At 41.7% G+C, this 22,461-nt stretch overlaps 1 protein-coding gene across 1 annotated transcript; it reads left to right on the top strand.

The window, feature by feature from the left end:
* The first annotated feature begins 315 nt into the window (after positions 1 to 315).
* snx33 (sorting nexin 33) lies at positions 316 to 21,437 on the top strand. Its single transcript, XM_041939392.1, has 2 exons — positions 316 to 2,626; positions 18,151 to 21,437. The coding sequence occupies exons 1-2, from the start codon at positions 1,195 to 1,197 to the stop codon at positions 18,402 to 18,404; spliced, it is 1,686 nt and encodes a 561-aa protein (XP_041795326.1). The 5' UTR covers positions 316 to 1,194; the 3' UTR covers positions 18,405 to 21,437.
* The last annotated feature ends 1,024 nt before the right edge of the window (positions 21,438 to 22,461 follow it).

Genomic DNA, 22,461 nt, shown 5'->3' with positions numbered 1-22,461 from the left:
CTTCAAATTTGTCCTTAAGTACAATATATGAGTGAATATACTTAGTTACACCCCACCACTGCTAGTATCACTACTAAAAATAATGATAATAAGAATGGCAATAATAATAATAATAATAATTTCCTTTCTACTTACTCGATCACCATCATCATCATCTGAGGCCCGATTGCATAAATTGTCCCCTAGATGTTGTAATCTGTTGTGCGTCATAATGTGTTCCTCCTGCTGGGGGCGGTGTTGAGCCAAATTCCTCCTCTTTCAACAATATAAAGGAGCTGATGAAAAAAAAAGGCGAACTTGCCTTCAATTGTCCGAGCCTCACGTCATGGAAAGAGTTACTTTGTTGCAGCGCGCACAGGAGTAAACCAGAGAAACAACACTGAGCCGCGATGTGTTGATGCTCTGTAGAAGGACACTGATCGGATGCTGATTCTGCTTTTTTTGTGTCAGATTTAAAGGATCGACTGAAGATGCGCAGGAACCTGTTTACAAGGAAAACGCAGCAAGTTTCAGTCTGAGGGAATGCGGAGCAGGCTCAAACTGCACAGGGATACCATTACTCATCCCTGTGTTTTTCTTCACGCCAGGCCACTCTGTGTTGGAAATACTTTCGCCGAGCGTCATTTTTAGGCTCCGTGATGAGAATTAAGTGTCCGATAAGTGAACAACGCGAGGTTGCAGTCCAGTTTCTGAGGATTAAAACCACCCTCGGTGCTTTCGGAGGAGCTCTTTGGTGAAACCAGCTTTGTTTTTCAACCTGTTGTGTTTGTGGTGTGAAAGGAGGTAGAGCCTGTTATGAGAGAGTTGATGTGTTATGGAGCCTTTATAGCCTAAATGTATTGTTAGACCTTTAGACAGAGTAGATAAGACAATAGAGCGATAGCCTCAATGGGCTGAGGACGCTAGTGCTCACAGTAAGCATATTTTAGACTTTTTTTAGGCGGAAACAAGCAATACTTTTACACAACTGTTGTGTTCTCCTGTGTTTACTAAGTGTCATATCATTAAATTTACATCCTGTGCTGTGCTGCACACCTGATCCCACAGCTGCCATGTAATTAGAGATGAGTTTAAATATTACAGTAAGCTAGTGTCAGATGTTTCCAGCACAGCATGCATCAAGACAGCAGCATCAGTATCTAGGCACTATGTGCATGTAGACCTTGTTGCTGTAGGACCCACTGGAGTATCAAGATGTCAGTGAAAGCCAAAGCACTCTACACTTTTCTAAGTGAAAACAAAGAGGAGATCAGCATCCAGGAGAATGAGGAACTGGTTATCTTTGATGAGAACTCAGTGGACGGCTGGTTCCAGGGGGAGAACAGCCGAGGGGAGAGGGGTCTCTTCCCTGCGTCCTATGTAGAAATTATTCGCACTCGCTCAAACTCCAACGTGACTGACTGCTCCATAAGCCCGGCGGGATCTTTAGGAAACGACTCCTCCTATTTCCCCTCAACCCCAAACACCCCTCTGCATTTGCAGCAGAGTTACTATGACGACGATGACGACGACTGGGACGACTGGGACGACAGGTCAACAGTGGTGGACGACGCTGACCACGGTAGGAGCCCCGGGGCCAACGGACATGCCCATCAGAGCCCACTGTCCAACAACCCCAATGTGCACTACCGGTCCAAACCACACATGGAGAGACAGGACAGCATCTCCAGCTCGAGGAAAGGCAGTATGGTGGGCAGGAACTTGAACAGATTTTCCAGCTTTGTCCGCTCAGGGGTCGAAGCGTTTGTGTTGGGTGATGTACCCATGATGGCAAAGATAGCTGAGTCGTACACCATCGAGATGGGTCCCTTAGGGCCCCGGTGGAAGGAGAGCCCACAGCCTTTCTCCTGTTCCATTGAAGACCCCACTAAGCAAACAAAGTTCAAGGGCATCAAGACGTACATTTCGTACCGTGTCACGCCGAGCCACACTGGGCATCCTGTATACAGGCGCTACAAACACTTTGACTGGCTGTACAACCGCTTACTGCACAAGTTCACTGTGATCTCTGTGCCTCACCTGCCCGAGAAGCAGGCCACGGGGCGATTTGAGGAAGACTTCATCGAGAAGCGCAAGAGGCGACTGATACTGTGGATGAACCACATGACCAGTCACCCAGTCCTCTCCCAGTATGAAGGCTTCGAGCACTTTCTGATGTGTGCTGATGACAAGCAGTGGAAACTGGGCAAGAGACGGGCGGAGAAGGACGAGATGGTGGGTGCCCATTTCATGCTGACCCTCCAGATCCCTAACGAGCACCAGGACCTTCAGGATGTAGAGGAGCGGGTCGACTCCTTCAAGGCCTTCGCTAAAAAAATGGATGACAGCGTGATGCAGCTCACGCATGTTGCCTCGGAGCTGGTGCGTAAGCACCTCGGTGGGTTTAGGAAAGAGTTCCAGCGACTGGGGAATGCCTTCCAGTCTATCAGCCAGGCGTTCATGCTGGACCCTCCCCACTGCTCAGAGACCTTCAACAACGCCATCTCCCATACGGGCCGCACCTACGAGAACATTGGAGAGATGTTTGCAGAGCAACCAAAGTATGACCTCTTCCATATGCTGGACAAGCTGTCGCTCTACCAAGGCCTGCTCGCCAACTTCCCTGACATCATTCATCTGCAGAAAGGTAAAGTCACCCATGAGTGGTTTCAGTCTGTGGCAGATTTCTCTGATGTCTTTATGCATTCAAACTCCATTACAGGGAAATCACAAAGGTAACAACAGTAAAGAATGTTAATGATGATTACATCCGTAGTGCACACAGATGTTTGGATGTGTCCTCAGCCTCCCGTCCGATTTTTATTCCTGCAGGTTCATACATATTCTGTTCAGTTCAAACGCAGCTCCCTGTTTCAGATTACAAGATAAGATTTCCCAGTCATCAGGCCACATTCAGTCAAACATTAAAGTTGTGTTTGAGGGAGAAGACTCTTCAAAGTTTCAGCACATTCTTTTTTCATGATTTTTCTTTTATTAAGGTTTTCAAATTTTTCAACACAGTACAGACAAAAACATGAAAAACAAACATGAAGAAACTCTTTAAGAAGACAAAGATGCATTTAAAATATATTTAAAGAAATTAATGCAATGAAATATATGAATAAAATAAAAAGCACCAAAGTGGGGGCACAGGTCCTTCGTGATATTAGTGTGCCAGAATTTGAAAGTAATACATTCCAAGCCCCAAGCAGGGGTCAATCCCTGCTACCTGAGCTTAGATATACAATATATTTGACCTATTTCTCAATATATTTGTCCCTTTTTCTACAAGGCATTTTTTTTATAAGATGCTACTTTACCAGTTTCAGTAAACCAGTCCTAAAAGGACGGGCTCCCTGGTGTATCCACCCCCTCATTAAAACCTGTCAACCCACCTTGATGCAATTTGAAATCCAGTCAGAAGCCCTGCTGTGGCCACATACATACAGCTTTGATCTGAAATCATAATTGTCCTCAGGAATTTCTGTGACATGACCGTGGACCCGCTTCCAAAAGTCTTGGACCACCAGGCAATCCCACTGGGCATGAAATAAGTCTCTAAGGGTCCTTAAGACAGTATGTGAAGTCGAGAAGGTTTCCTCTGGCAGTTTGTTATTGAACCTAAATACTCTGACTCAACCACCAATAATAACTTGTGAAATTCTGGATCAGGTTGTCAGCAGCAGCTAAAGAGGGGAAGTGCTGCAAACACTTCAGTAATAGTTAAGAATAATACACAGAGTGTCTGCTAATGGGAGCAAACTATGCTGATGGCCTGTGATCACATTTTATTTCTCAATCTGTGCCATTTATTTTGTCATGGATGACAGATGAGGTCAGGTTTAGCCTCCAGCATCTCCCCTCCCCTCACTGCACACACACACACACACACACCATCTGATCTGAACAATTAAACATTATTTGTGTGTTTTTATGTGTCAGTGGGATGAATATTAGGTCAGAGTCTTTGCCTGCACACGCACACGCACACACGCACACACACACACACACACACACACACACACAGACATACTACCACATTCTTTCAGCTTTCTTTCTTTCTTTTAGTGTCAAAAAAATAAGTATTTGCTGCTTTTCTTTCATATATGACAGTAAATTGAATATCTTTAGCTTTTGGACTGTTGGTCGCTCAAAACAAGCAAAGTGAAGACTTCACTGTGAGCTAGTAGAAATTACAAATGGCATTTTACACATTTTTAAAAACATTCAAACTGTGTGCATATCAAGGAGCTTGCTTTTTTAGTATCAAAAGCTCTTAATATTATTGACATTACATAAAGTTTGTCAACAATATAACTGTCATTGAACTGTCATCTATCTAACCAGAGATATTAGAAAACTACCACTAACATTATGTTGAAAATGGGGTGTTTTTGTTGTGGTAGTTCATCTTAGATTCCTTTTGGGTTCTGTTCAAAGTTTGATGAGACAAATAGGCCAGAGCTTTGTTGTAGTGTAACATTACAACCAGCAGCCATCGTGTGAGAAAGACACCTGAGTAGCAAAGGCAGGGAGCTGCTGTGGACTAGACGGTCACAATTAGTGAACCTTTGTGACCTTGTCCTTTCTCTGTATTTTGGTTAGTTCTATAGGTTAAAAATGTAATTTAACACCTATTGAACCGATGAAACAATGGTATATTCACAGTTCAGCCTTCAGTGAACAGTGAGGAAGATTGTAATCCTTGAAATCCCTTTCTAAAGATGAATTTTTGGGGAGGTCCTTGAGGCTCAGCTGTCATTCCTGAGCTTTTTTAAGACAGCTTGTTGATCTCTTTATCCTTCCTCTAGTAGTTGTTTCGTCAAGATATACTTTATATCGGTAGTATTATAGATCATATTCGCCCAGCCGCCATTTTTTCTGCTAAAGCTCAAATGCTGCTATCAAAAGGATAATGTTGCAGCCTACTGCTGGCTCGTCATGTAAATGTAGGAAATCTGACAAGTTGTTGTCATTTCAACGCTTCCCCATTGATCTGCAATTGAAAAGACAATCGATGTTAAAAATCCATATTTCGAGGTAAAACTACACATTTGATAGCCCATTAGCCAACAGCTAATGTTAGCATTCAGCTACATCCTAGCTAACGTTACGGTTTGACAGTGTTACACACTATGATAGGAAAGGCAATATGCAATATGAATATAAATAAAAGAATTCTGAAATGATAACACACATCTTAGATACATTTATTTAAGCCTGGAAGTAAAGTTCAGTGGATGTAATCAAGCTTTTAATGTAATTTAGCTAGCGTTAGCTGTGTTGCTGTCTCTTCATCCCACCTCAGAAACGTTCTGGTGAATCAGTGCCGTTACGTGGCGTCATGCCCACTGTAACACGTTGGCTCACGCTCTGGATTTTCAATACCCGTTGTCAGGATCGTCCTTTTCAGTTGCTGTGTATTGTCAGAGGATAATGGCCTGAAAAACTACATTAAGGGTCGCACCTCTCACAAAGAAGCATGGTCATGAGTCATGTTTCTTCAGGGCGTTAATTGTCAAGAAGAGGTTGAGCTGGTTTGCAGTTATCAGCACTCACAGCTGTGAATGACTGCATAAATGCTCTTATCTTATATTTGATTGAAACTGTTGTGCCGCCGCTGCAATCAATGGCTGGCTTTGTTCTCTTGTATTATCATAACGGTGTTTAATCAGTAACATTATTGGCCCCAGTATCATAAAGCATGCTATCGTCTTGTGATGGTAATATTCCTGATTTGAATACTTGAATAGTATTTGTGGTGGCTGATTTTCATAAACCCCCTGGTGTAATGTTAATTTGGCTCAGATTTTGGTACAAGACGGTCGTAGGACTGTCAAACCAGCATCCTGTGTCTGCTCTCAAACATGTAACTACAACAGTTGATTGGAGTTAGTTCAGGAGGAAGGAAAGGGCTGCTACCAGCGAGTTATTATCTTCTTCAAACAGCTGGTGATCATTATCACAGAGGTCATTCGAGATATAATTCCACTAGTTACATTTAGTCACTCCACCCAGGAGTAAACGAGAAAAGCAAAGCCATCTGAATGATATTAAATCACAAAAAATGAAAATCACTATTGAACCCTGGTGGTGTAAGGTCATGATGAAGTTTCTGGCGATGAAATGTAATTTTTAAATGCTTGCAGCACCACGAGGGGTAAGTAGAAAATGCAGCTGAGGGAACTGAGCCTTTGTAGCAACATTATGTAGCTTTTAAAGAAGAAATAAAATGTTAATTCTCTTACAAATGGAAAGTTCAGCTCTCAAGCAATAACACACACTCCTGGTCAATACAGTAAAGCTAATGGTGGCGAACTTTCGCTGAAGACTACCGCGGTTCTGCCTTCATGACTCTTCTCTACTTGTTGCACTTTGTTTTACCATTATCTTATAATTGTCACCTGGAGCCACACTGTTTATCAAAAGGTACACCATGTCACTTTGAGGCAGCATTATCAACACTAGAGGAAAGGAACAGAGAGAAAGTATACAGACATTTCAGCGCTGTGTTTTTGGCGGTCATGTTTGGCATTTTTATTAACACCAAAAGATTTTTTTTTCAAATGATAATGAAATATATTTTCTTTAGAATTACTTCATTTTATTCTGTTTTATTGACTTCTTTGATTTTTGTTGAATCACAGAAGATGATCCATCTGTGTGCAGGCCAAACATGTGCTTTAAAGCCAAAATTATGTCAAAAAACAAACAAGCGGATTACAGAGTGATGATTTAATATTTCTGAAGATTTTGAGGAGAATAGACAACTGACCCTAAGTTTAATAACCTTCATTATCTTGCAGCAAATGTTGTGTGTTTTTGAAGCTTAGCTTTAGTCTGTTTTGCATTTTTATATTCTTTGCAAGAGTAGGACTGTGTATCAAACACTTTGTTTTGAAGTTGGAATCCGAGGCCAACTTTTGTGTTTGATTCTGACTGAAATGTGTTAAAAAGTCTGAAAAAATGACTAGATCTATGTAGTTGACTCGTGTACTCAAATTATCCCAAAAGTTTCCAACAATGGAAAAATCCAGAGAAATCGGTCATTTTATCCAAGGTAACCATGCATTTCATTGGTCACCTGTAATGGCGACACGGGAAACATCTGACATCTGACATCAAAGAGGGAATTCAGCAAACATGACTCAACGTAACGTGAATTAAACATTAATGCATGACCTTATCCGTGAACATTTCTGCCTGAGTCGCATCAGATAGATTCTCAGTGGCAATCGAGGCTGTTTAACAATGAAGACAACAACTCCCATGATTCCATGCTCATTTTATACTGTTTTATTGATGATTTTGATAAAGGAATAGTTCATCATTTTGGGAAATACCCTTATACACATTCTTGCTGAGAGTTAGATGAGAAGATTGATCCCACTTTCATGTTTGTACGGTAAATATGAACCTGGAGCTAGGACGCTGTTAGCTTAGCTTAGCACAAAGACTGGGGGCAGGGACAAACAGCTAGCCTGGCTCTGTTCCAAGGTAACATAATCTGCCACACAGCACCTCTAAAGCTTGCTAATTAATACGCTATACTATGTTGTTTGTTTAAACCATACAAAAAAACGTGAAAATATGAATTAGCGATATTATGTGGTGGACGATTTTAGGGCTGCATGCACTTCCTGTATTCTTGTTATCATTGTCAGGTTGCCAGGTATAATTTTGGTAACGCTACTAAAACCCACTTGTTTGCAATAGAATTAACTAGCCAAGAGACAACAAATACTGTGCAGGAGGAGGTCGTGCGGCAGTGTTTTTGTCCAGGCAGAGACCTTTTCCCTCTGCTGAGTCTTCCCTGCCGGTCTAGATAACTCCCCTTGATGTGACTTGTGTTCTGCTGAACCAGATACAGCTGTGGCAACACTCAGAACACACAGAACTGAGGTCAACCTTTTCCGGTCCACTCCTCCTCCTCTTCATCTGCTCGTTGCTTCTTTCCTGCCCGACTTTCCCCTTCACTGAGGTCTATGGGAGCTGTTTTTTAACTGTGATCCTGGTGAGCATGTGAACTGCAGGAATGTTAACTGTCTTTGAGATGTGGTGTTGGGCAGTAACTGCATGTGGCCTTGATAAAATGGATCTAGGGAGGAGAGGGTTTTGGGTAATGTCAGAAAAATGTCAGGGTGTGCTCCATGCATGTCTTTCTCCCATTCTCTCTGTCCTGTTTTGGGTTTTACTCAACAGATCTTTGAGTCTCTTTTGGTCTCTGCTGTTGCTCAATCAGCAAGTCAGTCTGTCACAGACGTTTCTCCTCCATTATCCTCTTCCAGTCTGTCGTCTTCTTTTCATCTTTTCCCCCTGTTTCCCACGAAAGACACCCAAATCAGGATTTTCTGTCTTGGCAGCAGCCCTGGTTTCAATAATGGAGTAAGTAAATCTAGTCTGGTCAGAGGCTGAGACTCCTAGCTGCTGTGCTTTGAACCGCTGCCAAAACTAATCCCATCGTTAGACCTTGATCTCATTTGAATACAATTGAACATCTTGATGTGAAGGGTTAATTGCATTGCATTGCTATAGAATAAAGGGCTTTTGTGTGAAAGGCAGATGTGAGCACTGCCGGCTACAACCGCACTGCCTGTTACAATTGTTTGTTGGTGATCCCGGCCTCTGAAATTCATTGTACTGTTTCGTATTGCATGAGTAGTGCTTATTTTGAATTATACATACATACATACATTGTACACACTTGTACATTGTACATAATCATAAAGTGGGCAATGCTGGTCTGGCATCAATCTGGTCTTTCTATTGCTTTTAAATGTGTTGTCTGTAGGAGTAAGCTAACACTGACAGTATGTGTAAAATAGATATCATGTTCTCTAGATTTTTTATCTGACAACTGATGCACTGATCTGAGATGCAACCACCTGTTGAAGCTTTGAATGAACACAAAAGGCTGCACAATAGAGTGAAACCAACCCACCGGCTGTATGGGTATCTGTCCAGTCTGATCTGATCGCAGCTTGTGTAAGATGAAATCTGAGGTGCCGGCTCTCACCTGTGTCCTCACAATGCCTTGTTGTGGAAAGTAAGGCAGCAATTTCTGTTCAGCTCTTGTGGACAAACCAGAACAATGATGGATTTCTACATTAAACTGAACTTCAAGTTGTGGGTTAGCGAGAGAAGGCCACACTGGAAAAATTGCAGATTAAATTCCTGAAGTACAAGTTTAAAAGCTGACATAAACCAAAGCAGAAGTCATGACAAATGTACCGTGGTAATCAAATAAAATGCATCAGACTGAAGCTGATCTCCTGTAATCGTGACTCATTTTGCCATTTAGATTGTTCTATAGCATAGTAAGCGTTTGTCTGCCGCCCTTGCTAATAGTGGGATCAAACTATCTGTGATCCACACCGGAGCAAAGCGCTATTCATCTTGAGAACGAGCTAGCTCCCCTGGGAGGCCCGCAGCCAGACTTTTAATCTGGACAAGAGGTTAGTTGTCCTCCATATGGCAATGCATTTACACAAACCACATGCAGGCGCTATCACTTTAGAGGAAAAGATATTGTGTCTGTATCACCGATAACAGACGGCTGGTCCTCTGACCTCAGGTTTTGGGATTGTGCCCGAATGCACAGATGAGTGTCCTCGGCATTGTTTACATTTTGTAAGTGCTGCCCAGGAGCTCATGGCGTGTTTATATTGTTTGACAAACATGTAACACATTAACATTCCATACACGGGTTACAACACACAAGAAAACACTGCACTGTCAGCAGGTAGACAAACCGCAATCTGTGGAACCAGGCTTGGGTTTCAGGAGCGTGCAGTGGCCCAGTCAGGGCACCTTTTGAACGTTGATTGTATGTTATTTTGTTGGCTGCATCCCGCTTTGCTGACTGTGGTGACTATGGAGCACAAATGTTTTCTCTCTCCTGGTTGCTTACTCATAAATCTTGACAAAGGCTAGGCCCTCTTCTTCACACACACTGTCTATCCTCATGCTGCTGCATTCCTGTCTGTGTTGGCCCAGTGCACTGTTGTTTCACACTGAAGGAGATTACAGATGTCTCCAAGAACTCAGTCTTTACCACCGCCGCCTCCCTCCTCCTCTCAGAGAACCGCAGATTTTGTGGCATTCGCCTGAAAGACGCATGAAGTGAGAGAAGAGTTAGTTTATATGAAAAGACCCCACATAACTTTTGTGTGTTTGGTCCCACTCATGAGTATAACTGGAACCTTTTGCCTTTCAGTGCACAATACAGTCTAATACAACACCACCACTAACTATAACCTCACTTACCACAGAGCTGATGCCCTCTAACACTGTGTCAACAAAAACTGAACAATATGCCTCACAGAGACTGTAATTCTAGTATGATGATTCTATCAATGGTCGCTAGGCTAGCTGACTTCTCTAGTTTAAACTAGGCTAGTTTGTAGCTATTAAGGCTGTATTCATGCAAACAATGCAGCATCATCTGGCAATCGCTGCATTAGCCAGTAAGCTGCATCCTAGTGTTCAATCCTGGTCGGACTGGGGGCATTTTGGTGTCCTTCAGCTCATTGTTTTGGTTGCAAGACATGCAGCTTTAATGTTTCATTGTCACTGTTCGCATTAGTGCTGTTTACGGTGAAGCTAGTGGAGCATTTAGCAGCTGAAAAGCCAGATGTTATTCTTGAGAAGCTGGTGGAGGCCACAACAGAGATAAAACAGGACTCCAGACGCATGCTAATGATGCCCCACGTCTGCTGGATGTGTCAATAGGCAGCTGTTTGCTAGCGTGTTTTCTGTAAAAGCTTTATCAGGTGATTTATGACAGATGTTGTGTCTTCAGCTTTTTAGCCCGAGTGGCCAAAAATTAATTAATGCTGCTTAAACGCAGTTCTATTTTCAGTCCGAATGCCTGCTAAGTAAGACGTGGTTGCTTAGTCACACTGTTACCTCACAGCTGGAGCTGACCAGACCAGCTGGCGGCTCTCTGCGTGGAGTTTGTATGATCTCTCTGGCCCAAAGAAATGCAGCTTGGGTTAACTGTAAAACCGGAAGACGTCTGTAGATGTGAAGATGTTTGTCTGTCTGTATGTTTAACCTTGTGGTGATAGCCTGGCACTGTGTCCAGGGCGTACCCAGCCTCTTGCTCAGTGCATGCTGGGATAGGCTTCACTCCCCATTGACCCTTAACAGGAAAAGTGGCTTTGGAGATTGCATCTCCAAATGCTCGCTTTATCATGAATAAATGGAAAATAGAAGTCATTGCCATCTGTATTTGTTCATGTTTTGATCAGCTCCCTTGGCATCACGTTCACTAGTCAGCTCACAGATGAATGGTTTTTCTGGCTCTGTCCGTTGAGCTCCAGCTCAGCTAATGCAACCCAAAACTAGAACTTCATTTTCTTTGTCTTGCTACGAGTGTGAAGTTGAATGAAGCTTAAACTGTCAGGAAGATACTGGGTGCCTGCCAATGTAGCTATAGCCATGGCAACGCTGACGCGATGCTCGCGGTTGGCATGGAGACGCCATCCCTCAGAGGAGAGCATTGTCTGCCGTGCATTCTCAGGTCTTCTCTTGTGTCATGAGCTTGTTGCGTGAGCATGCCATGATAAAAGCTGGGACGCTGGAAAATCCTTTCTAATGGAAGGATGTGTCAGGTGAGGTTTGACACCCACATTGGAGGAATTTATTACGTCGGCAAGGAGAACTAACATTCTGATCAGCCAGACGTCTTTCATCATAGGAACGTCTTGCATTTCTTTATTTGTGCTGCCTCCCTCGAGCCATTGCAACACTTCTCATTAGGCAAACTCTACATAACAAACACGCAGAGCAAATAATACATCTGTTTCATAACAAAGGAGCACAAACTGTTATAAATTAAATTAATGTCATAGTTACAAACACAGCAGAAAGCCTGAAAGACCTGGAGGGATTAGAGGACGTTACAACTCTAGTCTCACAAATCGTAATAATAATAAGCTATACAAGGGAATTATGATGTCACAGTTAATGTTGACACTGGTATGTTACTTCATGTGTGATGACATAACAGATTACTGAAATGCCTGAGCTTGGTGAGGCTCGCTGAATCTGAAAGTTCACCGTAGAGCTGGTCATTTTTGTTCCAAAATGGCAGCTGGAAGCCCAAATATTTTTCTCCACATCCAGTCCAACTTTTGATTTCACTGTGACAACACCCCTGTTTCATACAAACGCAGGAAACCTGAGCTGAAAAGGGATGAATTAAATCCTTTGCAGAGGAATGCTGTGAGACAAACGCGGGGCGACTAGCAGTGGTCATAAATTACATCCCTTCAGGATCAGTGCTGAGCGTATCCCTGTCAATAAACAAATACTGTACATCTTGATAGGGACGTGTCTGACACGAGCATGGCTTAAAACACCATCTGATCGTGAAGTATATCAGGATTTCAGATCAGATTATATCATGTTAAAAAAAAGGACATCTGTTGAACATCTTTTTGCATGGCTTGAATTAAAAGCTTCAGTTGGAGCTTCGGAGTTATTGCAAGCTCCATATCTCATATCTGTGAGTCTTAACAGTTGCGTGGTCATGGTCGAAAAAGCTGCGGATGCACACAAAGTGATAGTGAACGTGCAGAGAAGTGCCCGGTCACAGATTAAGCATTTCTGGTAGCTAATTCCCCGTGCGGGTAGAGAGTGATTCTGTTTTGAACATTCCTCATCCCTGAGTTATTAAAAAAATAAATAAATAAAACAAAGGATAGGAAATATTTGTTTCAGCATTGGCACTCTGCAGAGTAAAAATCTGCCATGAAGATAAATGGACAAAGGATATTTTTAAGTTGAGCACATTCCAGCTCAGGACATAAACTCCATCTCTGTTCTTGTCTGTCTATCTGATTGGCTGCTGTAAACACTATTACTGTTCGCTTACTCAGCACTGGGTTTTTTCATGTTTGTGTGTCCTGGAGGCTTTTAAGGCCCACTTTAAACACTGGCAGATATGACAGAGTACTTTCGACCCTGTCAGACATTCTTGAAGCTGTGTCTCACTTTTTCTTCCTCTCTCCTCCTCTAAAACCTCCCTTTCTTGCCTATTTTCAGCTGTAGCCTACATGTTGTCCCTTTCCTGCACTGTATTATCCCTCCTTTCCTCTCTTCTTCTTCATCAAGATTATATGTCAATATTTATCTTAATCTGTTTTGTCATTATCGACTAAATGTCCAGTCATGCCAGCATTTAAAATGGCAAAATTTACAACAAAATGATTTGTTTTCAGTGGAATTAAGGCAATAAGTCATTTCATGTTTAGGGGAGATGTATGGTGAACTTACACACCTGAAATTTGTTCCGGCTTGATCGTCCTGACCTTTAAAGGAAATGGAAAGCCACAGAGTCAAAAATGGAGGAAGTTATTGTTGTTGCTGTTTCTCCGTCCACGTTTATTTAGCCTGCCTCTGTCAGACTAGAAACTCTTCACCCACAAATGAGGAATGGTTACAGACAGTTAGGAGACAGGATTCAATGATACAAATATGTCTTTTGAATTAAATGTGTGAGTTTATTATTCCATTACAGACCAAGCTAACAAACTTGCTAACTTAGCAAAGCTTGTTAGCTTGGTCTCTAATGGAGAAATAAGCTCCAATGGAGAAATAAGCTCCATTCAGCTAGTTAGCTAGCTATCAAAGTAATCGTCAGCTAGCAAGCTGAATTCCCTCTTTCATTTTATTATTGAATACATGTTTTACAATCATGAGAAGGAAATGGTGGCGTAGTACAGAGAACATAAAGGAGCCGGAGAGCCATTGTGACTGACTAGTGCTAGCATGTTTTTGACTCGCTATGGTGTTAGCTGTTAGCTCACTAGCTCACCAACTAGCTATATTAACCGTATAAGTTCCCTACTTTGTTAGCAAGCCTCTAGGGCTTCAACTAGCTAAACTAGTCTGACTATTAACAAAACAGTTAATTGAGTGGCTCACAACTAATCCACCAGTGATTGCAGCTCTACAAGCATCTAGCAATGCCTGTTAATGATTAATTTCGTGTGCCACTTTATTGTCTTTTTTTTTTTTTTTTGGTGTCGCTGTGTTCATTCACTTTTTTTGAAAGATCAAAAGAGAACAAATTGGCCCGTCTCATCAGTTCACTGCGGTGCTTGACACAGACGTCAACTCCATCACACACACACACACACACACACACACACACACACACACACACACACACACTCAGAGTCCTTTACTAAAGGTCAGTGTTTTGTGGTGACAAGCCTCATTTGTCCCCAGTTGAAAAATGTTTCTGTTTACTTGTCTGTTCAACAACATCCACTAATCTTACTCAGTCACGTTAGTTCTTCCTGTTTTGCAGTCTTTGAACCAAATTCACAGATTTGTTTCTTTCTCAGTGCACTGATGACTCACTGTGATTACGCAAATTCGAAATGGAATGCCCCACCACGCTTTCTTAACAGTACTTGGACGTTAGAGTTACAGTTTGAGGCTTTTCAGACTTACAGTATTTTAACTGAAGTGTATTCTAGTATTTTAAGTACATGAGTAATGGCTGCTTCAGTCACTGGCTCACCAAACCATAGCCCATTATCTCGGATTTGAAAACGTCATGCCTTTACCTGCCAAGTATTTTTTCCTTTTACTTTTCAAGAGAGAAATTTAGCCCAGTTCCAAGTCTTAAAGGAAAACTGGGGGTGTTGTGTGTTTTGTGGTTTGCATTGCAGCAGTGAAGTAATTACATACTAGTGGCTGCGCTCTCACATATTAGCCCAGTACCGCTTCAATCCTCACACCCACACACACACACAAACGCACACAGCTCAAGAGGATTGTGAGGCAATGTTTTTCATAATTGGAGATATTTAACTGAATGCTCAAAGGGAATGTACAACTCTTGGGGGAGCATATCTTGATTTATAATGATGGGGTCATTTCAGTTCATCTGAAATAACAGTTTCGTAATGAATTTGCTGAGGAAGTATAATCATTAGCGCCAGAGGAAGTTAATAGGCTAATTACTTTTAAAGAAAAATAGTTGGCAAGTTGTTTTTTTAATATGAAAAAACATTTTGAGTCTGTTTTCCTGTTACTAACTAATCTGCCAAATTAAATCATGCTACATGTGGCGTCCTGAAATCTCCCATGTTATGTTGATTGATTACACGTTACAGGGGTCAGCTTATTTATGCGAAGTGGCCTCAACGAAAGAGGCTCCACTCCAGTTTAACGATGCCTCCACTTTATGATTAAACAGGAAGAATGATTTAATTAGCTGTGACTGGAAACCATGTTCCACATGAGAAGGAGTTAAAATTAGACACACTTGTCTTAAAACTGCTGCGCGCTAATGTTTGGATCTTAAAAGAATCTGCAGTCTGTGGGGAAAAATAATGCTGGCTTTGCTAAAAAGGAACTCAGTCAGAGGGAATTGGGGAAATGTCACCGAGGCTAAATACAAGCACACAAGCATCCCGTGCTGTAAACAAACACAAATATCTTAAAGAGAGACTTCCTCTCTCAGATTTCGTGTTTTTGTTGAGCAGATAGCGCGGCGGTGTAGATGCAGACAAGAAATGCTGCGCTTCCTGGCTTCATCCTGCAGTGACCTCGCGCCCAGTGAGGGCTGTGGGAATGGGGAATTTAGCAGATGCCTGAGTTCAGTCAGCCGGAGGGTTGAGGTCAGAGTTAATATCACCCGCCTCATTCTTCTCTCATTCTCCATCCACATTCTGTATGACTTATTAAACCAGACCGGCTATCTGCAGGTCTTGCAAAGTCCTAAGACGCATTCTTGTCAGGAGACGTTACACACTTACAGTATGAGCTCGAAGTGGGATTGTTGCAGCAGTGCATTGCATGTGTAGGATCCCGTTAAGTCCTGTTTTGTGGTGTTTCAGTTAGCTAACACAAGCTAACACTGTCACTAAGGCTAGCTGCAGTAGCTGGAAAGCTGCTCATGCCACAATGGGGAAATGCTTACTGAGGCTAAAACCTAAATTACCTTAACGAATTGATCATTTTTTAACTGATTCATAATGTTTCTGCCACTTATGCAGGACCAGGTTGATTTAATTAATTATCTTATTATCAGGAACTTTTTATATACTGCTGGGAAGTACTGAAAAAAGAGAAATAATAAATGATTGTAGACCATATTTTCTCAATATTTGATTAAATGTGTATTAAATAGCATTTTATGTGTTACTAAAGTCTTGATAAACCCTGCAGAAACGCTGCTGATAAGCTTTATTTATGTGTCTCCCTCCTCTACACAATGTTGTCCTTTTCCTCTTCTCTCCTCTCACCCCTTCTTTGTCCCCTGCAGAGTACTAATATCTGTCCGGCACAGACCCTTGAAGCTGTCACATGTGAAATAGTTCAATCCTTTCTTTGGCCACAGCCATAAAACATGCAGTAGCCAGTCTGGTTGGGCAAGATAAACAAATCTGGTGACTTTCCAGACTACTGGCCATGTATCACAGAGCGTTTGTTAACGGGGGGAAAAAGAGGCAAAAAGCGCAGAGTGAGGAAGAGGGATTGGTTTTTAGAAACCTACATGCTTTGCAGATTTAGCTGCAAGTAAGAACACATCAAACTTTCATCGTGGTGACATTTTGCACCAGCTGATTCAGACATGTTGAAAGTGGAAACTTAAACAGCCTCGCTTTTTTATTCAGTCACATTTTGCAGCAGTAATCGTATAGTTTTGCATCAGCTCGGAGAGCAGATTTAGCTGTGAGGAAGATCACATCAGAGCTTTCTTTGTGATGAGATTTCGCATCCAAAAAATGTTGATTCAACCCCTCCCATTATTCCGCGCTCCACACACATACACACACACACACAACCACAAGTGCCTTTCCTTTATGTCCCACAGACATGCTATCTGGTGATGCACATTCTCCTCTCATGTGGAAAACAGAATACATGAATGTAGGTCAGCGCCACAGACTGTAGTCCACACGCCTCCTCGCTGGAACAGACTGGAAGTGCTGTTCATGCTTTCCCAGACTTCTGCCAGGAATTCCACACAAAATCCAGGGCGGCATGAACTCTCAGATAGAGTTAATGGATAAAACCTGCACACTGCAGCGGATACATTGAAGACAGAGCGACTGACTTGTCCAAACTAGTCCTGCTTGCTAGCTTATCTGCGCGATGATCAGTCCTCTTCCTGGTAGCTCAGCTTCAGATTGAGACAGACTCACTGATCTGATGGGAAATGCAGCGTGGCGACATGCCATCAGGCTGCCATGTTCTTCACTCGGAAAGTGACGTCATGGAAGTCTGGGTGAATGCGGTTGCGACTCGTCCGCATCATCTGAAACTAGACGTTTGGTATGCAGTTAAACAAAAAGTAATTGTGTGGTGTGTTCCCTGCTTCACCTATAAAGTGTGCAGCTTTGCGGTAGTTAATTTCTGGGGGAAAAGTTACGATGTTGGTCTTTGCTGCTGAGATATTGGCACAACTTTAGCTGATTTGTGATATATCACAACATATAGTGAGTAATACAGACACACCCAAAGAGCAATAAAAACCTGAGACTGTTTTTTTAGGCTATATTTAACTTTTATTATTTAACTTTTCATTTAGGGTTTTTATTTTTATCCTTTTATTGGAAGCACTTTTTACAGCCTGTCAGTGACTTTGGATGGGTTTTTACATTGTCTGATCTGGACATCCAGATACCACTGAATGGCTGCACGGGCTGCATTTGCCCTTACATCACTTTAAGGTTTATGGTGTTATCCCAGTACAAATATGTCTGCGGTGCTCACAGAATAAAAAAATGACATTTAAAGAATCCGTGTTCCTGTTGCTTGGGATAATCCCCTGAATTTTTCAACGCTGTGAGCAGCACAGACAAACAAACAAACAACTGGGATGGAGGCAGAAATCTTAAGAGAGGAAATCCCCAAAACCTTAAAAATAAAACCAAAAGTATCTGCATGGCTAGGAGACCGCTATGTGTGAGTGATTAAATGTGTTCGTGTTGTGTTTGGGTGGAGGCAGAGACTTCAGAAATGGATATCTAAAAAGACTGGAAATATGCATTACCACATACCACTAGAGTTAAATGAGAAGGTATGTGTTTTTTTGTTTTCTGCCATTTGGGTGAACTGACCCTTTAACTAATCCTGGTGTTCTGTTTGGCTTCTAACCAACCATCTGTTTTTAAAATTCTTTAACCTTTTGTCTTAACCCAGGTGCCTTTGCCAAGGTGAAGGAGAGCCAGCGGATGAGTGACGAAGGGAAGATGGATCAGGACGAGGCCGACGGCATTAGGAAACGCTGCCGGACGGTCGGGTTTGCCCTCCAGGCAGAGATGAGCCACTTCCATCAGCAGCGAGAGGTGGACTTCAAAGACATGATGCAGGCCTACCTCAGGGAGCAGATAGCCTTTTACCAACGTGTTGTCCAGCAACTGGAGCGCACCCTGCGCATGTACGACTGTCTGTAAGGACGCCGAACTGCTGCCCAGTTCAAGACGCCAAAAAAAAAAAAAAAAAAAAAAAAAAAGTAGAGAAGCGGAGGAGGATCTAAGTCTGGACTCTTTTATGAAGGCGTTTTATGTTGGTCATGAAAAGACTTGCAGATAAGTGAAGCAGTAGTTACTGGAAAGACGTATAAAGCCAGTCAGTCTTTAGCTTTGATGGATTCAAAGTCACATTTTGTTTGATTGTTTTTAAAGACCTACTGTACCTTTTATTTCTGAAATACACATCACATAGGCAATGTCACGGCATATTGTTTATTTTACATAATTTAAGATGTTTGTAACATTAAAATAAGAATATAGGTTTGAAATTCATAGCGGATCTATAGTTGATCGTTGTATAGTGTAACACACGTCATGAAACGGGTTTTGAAACTGTCCCCTTCTCTCCATCATCATGCACTTTGGCTTCTCCTGAGACTGATTCACGTGGCTTCCAGTATGTAAACATCTGCTAAACATCTGCAGCATTTTAGGATTTGATTGAAGTCGCTGATTCTTCTCATCAGACCACGAAACAGTAGCAAGTTTCACCATCATCTTATTGAGTGCTCTTCCTCAGGTGGTCACTGCTTCAAAATGCATGTTAATATCTCTGGTGTCTATTAGCACAAGTAACAAAAGTCTGTCTTAACTTTGCACCATGTGGAAGACTCACTGATATCATGTAATTCAGTTTAGTAATGTCCTTTTCTGACTTTTTTCATGCAGCAAGTGCCTGAGGCGTTCTGACAAATGGACCATTTGTCTGTAGCATGGTTTGTGTTTAAGAGGGGACATTTTCAGGAATGAATTGTATTTAGAAAAACAAGTTTGCACATGTTTTTATATAATATTGAGTCATTGTGTATGGGATGTGTTTATGTGTGGGTGAGCGAGTGAAATGAGTCAACTACTGTGCTGATCAGCTCCCTTTCCCACGGTGGAAAACAGAAAATTAGACAGCATCTTTGCATGTGGCAGCAGGTTTATCCAGCCCGCTAGAATAAAAAGTGGTCATGCAGTTGAAATGGATTAGCTGGCAGAACATGAACTTGTTATTTCAGTATTTGCATTCAAATCATTTAGTTGGCAAGACCAGATTCTAAACAGCCCGATTTGATGCTCATATCATCACATATCACATATCATATCATATTATTAAAACATCTAATCCACAAATAAAACCACATATCATTCAGATTATTTCTGTACTGGACCCGTTATAACTTAAAGAAATAGTTTGACATTTTGTGAAATACGCGTATTTCATCAGACGCTTATTTCATCATACGCTTATTTCATCATATGCTTATTCATCATCATGCTACAGCCTGCAGATGGTTAGCTTAGCTTAGCATAACGACTGGAATCAGCTAGCCTGGCTCTGCCTCCCTGAAAAAACATTATCTGGCTCGTCTAATTCTCACTAATTAAAAATGTTAAAATATTTAAAAACCAAAGTGTAAAAATCATCATCTTGTCGTGTTACAGGGGTTGTGACACTGCACCCGTTCATGAAGTAGTCCAGCCAATAACCTTCTGTCAACATGTCATTCATGCACTTTGTTTTTTGTAAGGATTAAATGAACGGCATATGAAGTGTCAGTTCGTAGTGCTGATAGTCTTTGATACCTCTGGACAGGGCTAGCTGTTAGCCCTCTATGCTAAACTAAGCTAAGCTAACCTAACCAGTTGCTTGCTAAACAGTTCAATTTAACCTGCAGACATAAGAGTGGTATCAGTCTTCTTATCTAACTCACAGCAAGGGAGCAAATATATTCCCAAAATGTTGAACTATTCCTTTAATAGTAATACATTTACTTTATTCTCTTACTCCAGCTGTGAAGCAGCTTTTTACATTTAGTTTTTCACATTTAGTGATCTCATTTTTCCACACGGAATGAGATTTGAGTGACCACGAGGATTCAGGTCCCATTCTTCACTGTTTCACTGTGTTAATTACTAAATAAGAGTTGTTCCAGTAACATTACTCATCCTGTTTAACGGGAGAAAAAGTCTTCAGCGTCGCGCTAACCTCAGAGGTTCATGTGGCACGTCTGCATTGCAATAATAAGCATTACCTCAAAGCGTGTAGGGAATGTTTTTAGAGCTGGACACCTTTCTCCTCATGCAACCCCCAGTGTTCATCTGTCAGCTGTGATTGTTTCCGCCTTCGACGGAAGGGTTTGATCTGTCGGTGGTGCGTTTGGGTGCGGATCAGAAGCGAAATGAGAAATGCTTCTGTGACGTCTCTGCCTGGCGTTGCAGAATGTGAAGTTAGGTCTTATTATTGTTCTCCGATAACAAAGAAGTGCTGATTCAGAGTGCAAACAAATGGTCCCTGTGTGTGTGTGTGTGTGTGACTCAGATATGAGTGTTGTATCAGTTACTGGTACTGTTCAGTCCACATCTGCAGCCTTTAACTCTTCACTGTCTGCATGTGGTGTTTGTTTTTTTGGAACAAACTTTTGCTTTTCATACTTCTGCATTTTTTTAAAACTCGCATCGCAGTTTCTCCAAGACCAAAGAAGTCAAACGGTTGCTGCTGCGCTTCCTTTTTTACTCTGTTTGGTTGTAGTGAAAAGTGCTCGCTGGTTTTGTAATTGAATCTTTTCTACTCTGAGGAAAATGTGAAGAGAGCATTTGGAAAAAGTAAAGAAACATTCCACAAATAAAGTATAAAGGACACCAAAGGCAAAGACAGATTTTGGGCAGAAGAAAGACGCAAGGTGCAAAAGCGAAAAACCATTCAAAGGAGTGCTTGCGGCCCCAATCGGGTTCCTTAATGACACTTTCCTCTCATGTTCCAAAGCTGCATGATAAGTTAAATGCCAGACATTTCACACAAGTAACTGTTTCTTAACATGTGTGTGTGACCCGGTGAGCTGCAGGAACTCTATGCTTTAGTTTCAGTCTCTGAAATAACAGATGGTGATTTTCAGTAAGCAATTTGTCACTTGATTTAAGGGAAGGGGACCTAAAAAGCTTAATAAAAGTAATGATGGTGATTTCTTACCGTCTTTGTCTTTTTTGTGGATTTATATAACTGGAATATCGATCAGTAATCATTTAAACCATGTGATACCAAGCCAGCATTGTGAGATTCTTCCATGCACACATTAAATCTGGACTATTCAAGTAGTCTGTTTTATTGTAGGAACATGTGAGGATCCTATTGTATTTATATTTATATGTGACCCATATCTCAAGTATTAAAAAAAGCACCAAGGAAACACTGATGAAAAACTGGAGTGAAGTGAATGCAATTCACTTCATGCCATGAGCCTTTGTTTTCAGCCTTTGTTGTTCTGTCCATACTCAGTACATCAGGATATTTCTTAGCAGGATGTGATGACGCATACAAACAGTTTGTCCTGAATATAACCAAAACAAGGACAGCCAGGAGCTGTTCTCCAAATTTCTGTGTTCGTGTAAACATGCTGTCACTGTGACGTAACAGCAAAATAAATGAGACGCATAGAGAAATGTCAACATCTTGCCAGATCTTGCAATAGAGCGGTTTTGTTTTAGGTTGGAAAATGCAATTTGTAGGTCCACAGTCTGGATGTTTTTAGCAGAAAGTCCAGATTGTTTAACTGTTTTCAGTCACGGCAAAGCTGTGGCTGGCTTCGGCCGATCGGTCGGTTAGTCCAGACCCTCTTCTTTTCTTTGTTAAGCGCCTTGTGCATCCTTTGGATGTTGGAGGGCGCAATAGAAAAAGTTTGACTGATTGATTGATTGACCCTCAACCTTATTTACTACTGACACGTATATGTCATGTCCTCCACAAGATGAAGCCTGCTGAGGTTTGTGATCCCCTGATTCTCCGTCCAGTGCTGCCTTCCAGAATGACAGCTTTGGTTATAAGTTAAGTATTCAGACAATTATTGGATGGATTGCTGTGAAATTTGAACTTTTGTGAACTCTTTATATTTAATCTAACAAAATGGGGTCAAAAATGCATACTTACTCACTTAATTACTCGCAAATACATACAAAGCTAATTTCCCTCTGCTGTTCTTTGTGTTAAGGGCTAATT

Source organism: Chelmon rostratus, chromosome 6, assembly GCF_017976325.1.
Source record: "Chelmon rostratus isolate fCheRos1 chromosome 6, fCheRos1.pri, whole genome shotgun sequence".
NCBI lineage: Eukaryota > Metazoa > Chordata > Actinopteri > Chaetodontiformes > Chaetodontidae > Chelmon > Chelmon rostratus.
The sequence above is the reverse complement of the archived record's forward strand: the minus strand, read 5'-3'. Positions and strand labels throughout refer to the sequence as shown.

Excerpts from the sequence above, each read along its gene's own strand:
- snx33 (XM_041939392.1), top strand. The coding sequence starts at position 1,195 with ATGTCAGTGAAAGCCAAAGCACTCTACACTTTTCTAAGTGAAAACAAA. Across the intron at positions 2,627-18,150 it reads CATCATTCATCTGCAGAAAG|GTGCCTTTGCCAAGGTGAAG; the intron begins GTAAAGTCACCC and ends GTCTTAACCCAG.